Here is a 4,343-nt window from a genome sequence, read left to right as displayed (position 1 = left end):
CTCATTTCAATTTTTTCATTTTTAAGTCATAGTTCTTGTTCATTAAAAATGATAAATGTATGCACAGTATAATAAAAATAATTACAATTTTTGAACTCTTACTATTATTCAAGGATTCTGCTAAGCATTTTGCGCACAGTATTTCCTCTCAACAACCTTAGTTAGTGAATTTATTTTACACATCATATATCTAAACTTCAAAATATTTAAGTGTATGCTCAGTAAGAAAAATTCCACATATTTTCCTCTTTAAATACTTTTCACACACACACACACACAACATTATTTAAAAGGTAAACATTTCCCTTTGATGAAGTTTAAGGATTCAGGTTTAATTTAGCATATAATTTGAGGAAAGTCTGGAAGAAGTCTCTTTATACATCTTTTCCCACAACTCCTTGACTCTGTTCTATCATTTCATAATTGTGCTGGAGTTTCATGTTCGATTAAAACGGTTATTTAACTTACCTCATATGTCTTATTTTAAAGAGCACATTATTACTGGTAATTTATAGCTCTCGGATCATGGGTCAAATAGTCATCACAACAGATACATGGTCTATTCTTACTTGGGAGAATGTTCTAACTTTTGGTCATTTCCCATAGGAAGCGACTGGCAGAACCCATGAGAGAAAATGTCTAATTCTTCCAAGCACTCTCAGCTACATCCATCCCGCCTTCTTCCTCTCATCTCTGCCATGCGCAGGCCTCGACCTAGGCTCCAGAAGCAGAGAAACGCGGCAACAGAGAAAGCGCCAACACGTCTGTGTGTGTTCGCACGACTCCCCGTGGGGCTCTTCTCTTGCTGTTAGTTCCATCCGAGTCACACCCTCCGCCCTCTTTTCCTGGAAACCATGGCCCATGCTCTTCCTAACTGAGGTTGATGATGCCTTTGAAAACATCACTATCGTAGAAATACGTAGGAATATAACCAAATATTTTAAGTGTAGACCTATTTCTGAAGATGACAGTTGCTAAATTTATATTTCAACCACTACTATCTAGTCAGTCTCATCTCCTATATTTTAATATGCTGCCAACAGCTTGTTTTATTTAATAAAATTTTGTCTACAAGTCCTGATCATGGAATCCATAAGTTCACTTCCTCTTATTCAGAATATTTCACATGACGCTATCACAAGTGCGAGCACCCCACAGATAGCTGGAAGAGAGTTTTGTTGACTTGTGCAGCACTCCTCAGCGCTTTCTAGGGAGGCGGTCATGGGCTTTCTTGGGAGGCAGTCAAAGGAAAAGGTCAAGAAGATGCAAAAGATGCCCGAGAGCATGTCTGTGTATCCTGTATACATATCGGAGGAGATGACTTCTCAGGCCCCTTGAAACTCAGTTATTTTGTTATTCTGTAAGGCTTTCATGAGGGTCTCTCCTTTTCAAGCCTCCTTTTCAGAGCAGCGCTGACTTCTCTGTTCCTCAGACTGTAGATCAGGGGATTGAGCATGGGATTGAAAAGGCTGTGAAAGAGGAGGAGATACTTCTTCTGCTCCTGGGGGTCCCCGTGTTGGGGCCCAACATACATGACAATGGCTGTGCCATAAAAGAGCCCGACCACGCAGAGGTGGGAGGAGCAGGTGGAGAAAGCTTTCCGGCGCCCCTCCCCCGACTGGATCTTCAGGACGGCACGCAGAATGTGGCCGTACGATACCACAACTGCGGACAGTGGTCCCACCAGCACCGACCCTGCCCCGACCAAAACTATAATCTCGTTAAGGTGGGTATCTGCACAGGCAAGTTTGAGAATGGCTAGAATTTCACAGAAAAAGTGATTCACTTTCTGAGGCCCACAGAAGGGCAATGGTAAGAGTAACACCATATCTTCTAGGGCCAGGAGGGCTGCCAAAGTCCAGGAAGTCACTGCCAGGGTGATGCAGACTCTCCAGCTCATGATGGCAGAATACCGAAGTGGGTGGCAGATGGCCATGTACCGATCACAGGACATCACCACCAGGAGAAAACATTCAGTGAGAGCAAAAGTCAAGAAGAGAAAGGTCTGTGTCATGCAGCCAGCAAAGGAGATGGGCCGGGCTGGCCTCAGGAGGTTGGCCAGCATCTGGGGCACCGTGTTGCAGGCATACGCTATGTCGACGGTGGCCAGGTGACAGATGAAGAAGTACATGGGGGTGTGCAGTTGGGGGTCGAAGGAGATGAGACCCAGGATGACCCCATTGCCCAGCAGGGTGAAGGCGAAGAGCAGGGAGAACAGCCCAAACAGGAGCACCTGCATCCTCGGGCTGAGGGGAAATCCCAGGAGCAGGAACTCCGTGACAGAAGTCTGGTTCTCGCCCATTTTCCTGGGAAAGAGACACGTGAGCTCACCACGTCTGAAAGCCTGGGGACATGTAAAACATGGTAGATGTGTGTGCCACTGCTTCTTTCCTTGGAAAACATCTTCACTGACATTTCTGTCCTGCTAGTCACTTACTACCTGAATACTGCACAGTACAAATGACACGGAAGGAAATTCCTTTCACCCTGATAGATTAAATGCCAGTGTTCTATCACAGTATTCAGTAAATCTGAACTTTATTCCCAAACTTTCTCCACAGCTCAAATATGTTAACATCCATTTCCATAGCAGTGGATACTTCCCTCAGTCACTATGATGCCTTGGAGGCTTGCCCATGAAGAGCCCCCACACAGCACACCTGCTACACATGGGAAGGGGGCTGCGGGCTGCCTCTGCATCTATACATGAGGGTGGGAAGAAGGATGGGGAAGGTGTCGGAGATCCTCCTATCAGGTGTTCTCACTAACCTGTGCCTCCAGTATATGAATTATTTGTTAGCCCTGTAACTATGCTGACAGAAATCTTGAATAACGTTGAGATGATGGCACACAGACTGTCACCACTTTAGCTGGATTTCAAAAAGAGAACTTGGTTTGACCTTTGTATCAACAGATGGTCTACTCTGATTGTGCTGTTTCATGATCAAATGTTTGTCTCCCTCTCTTATTCCCACATGAATATTTATAGTCTATGTCCTTATGTGTGTGGATAATGTATATGTTACATATATACACACACAGATTTTTAAATTATATTACATACACACATTTATGTTAAATTAGTTACATACACACACCCATGCACTTGAATTATTATTATGTGCGAGTGTGCACATTCCTTGCTATTTTCTATATTATTTCCTACTCTACTTCACTAGTCAAAATGCTTGTTGAATGATTTCTTCACGGGTCATAGCCTGGGATTTAAGAAACACTGATCAATATGCAAGGTTAGAGCTAAAGCTCTGACTATGTTCTCATATTCATAGAACTTTGACATATTGTACAGCTTAGCTCTAATATCAAAATCTTATTCATCATGAATCTTTACTTTCTCTGCTTTATCAAGCTTTAGAAAAGTACTTCTACCAGGGTGGGGACTCTGAGGCTTGATTTGTAAATATTAAACCACTGTTTCTGTTTTCTTATCTCCCTGACTCCTTATCCTTCTTCCGTCCACAAACCATCTCAATTTCACTAAAATAAGAATCTCACAAAAATTCATAATTGCATCCCCATATCAATCCTCCATTCAAATTTCCTCAAAAGGTAATATTTACAAAGTTTCATAAGCAAAAGTTTGAAGGTTTTACTCTGATTCAAAGGAAGGATCAGAATTCGCCGCACAAATATTGCAGGATGATTTTACCTTAGTCCAGGGAATAATGTCGTGACAATTGGGATCACCTCCTTGAAGAAAACGGGTTGTTTCATAGAAGCGCTGAACTGTATGTCAGTGAATGTTCTTAATCAGAAATTTGGATTCCCATGTCATGTAAGAAGTTGAGCAAGAAAAATGCTGAGGTCTCTTCCAACTATAGGATTCATTGGCCCTAAATGTGTAGAAAAGTGTTAGCCATTTTCACTTCAGCTTTTTGCAACATTTGGGGAAATGAAGACAGCAATGTTATTTGTGAAATGTCATGTAATGAAGGACACAATAAACTAGTAGAAGGACCAATGAGTGTCATCTCATCTCCTCCTATCTGTGGCAAGAAGCTAAAACACACAACATGAGATCCATAGATATTTACTAAACCTATTCAATGCCCGTCCACATGTCCTGACTGAGGATGTGCAAAGCAATCGCTATATGCTGGTATACATAACCTGCTTGGAATGACAAGACTGTTAAAGGGACCTAAAAGATGATAATTGTCCTATCCAAATAACTCACCAGAAAGGAAGTTCACTTTCAAAAATAAAACCTTCAGGACATTCTTCTGTAACACATTCACTCTGTGGTCAGTTCGGTCCATTACTTCATGAAAACATGACGTAATTTCATGGTACAATGGAAAGACCTTCAAGCAAATCTCTCA

General features: G+C 42.1%; 1 protein-coding gene across 1 annotated transcript; it reads right to left on the bottom strand.

The window, feature by feature from the left end:
* Window positions 1-1,369: 1,369 nt before the first annotated feature.
* On the bottom strand, window positions 1,370-2,317 carry LOC129063366 (olfactory receptor 13-like). The gene has a single exon (XM_054564407.1). It carries the CDS (start codon window positions 2,300-2,302, stop codon window positions 1,370-1,372), a length of 933 nt encoding a protein of 310 aa, XP_054420382.1. The 5' UTR covers window positions 2,303-2,317.
* Window positions 2,318-4,343: the final 2,026 nt, after the last annotated feature.

The sequence above is a fragment of the Pteronotus mesoamericanus genome, unplaced genomic scaffold (genome assembly GCF_021234165.1).
Source record: "Pteronotus mesoamericanus isolate MK-2021 breed Mesoamerican mustached bat unplaced genomic scaffold, CSHL_Meso_final scaffold_85, whole genome shotgun sequence".
Taxonomy (NCBI): Eukaryota; Metazoa; Chordata; class Mammalia; order Chiroptera; family Mormoopidae; genus Pteronotus; species Pteronotus mesoamericanus.
The sequence above is the reverse complement of the archived record's forward strand: the minus strand, read 5'-3'. Positions and strand labels throughout refer to the sequence as shown.

Bases quoted from the DNA above. Each gene is read 5' to 3' on its own strand.
- LOC129063366 (XM_054564407.1), bottom strand. From the start codon at position 2,302: ATGGGCGAGAACCAGACTTCTGTCACGGAGTTCCTGCTCCTGGGATTT.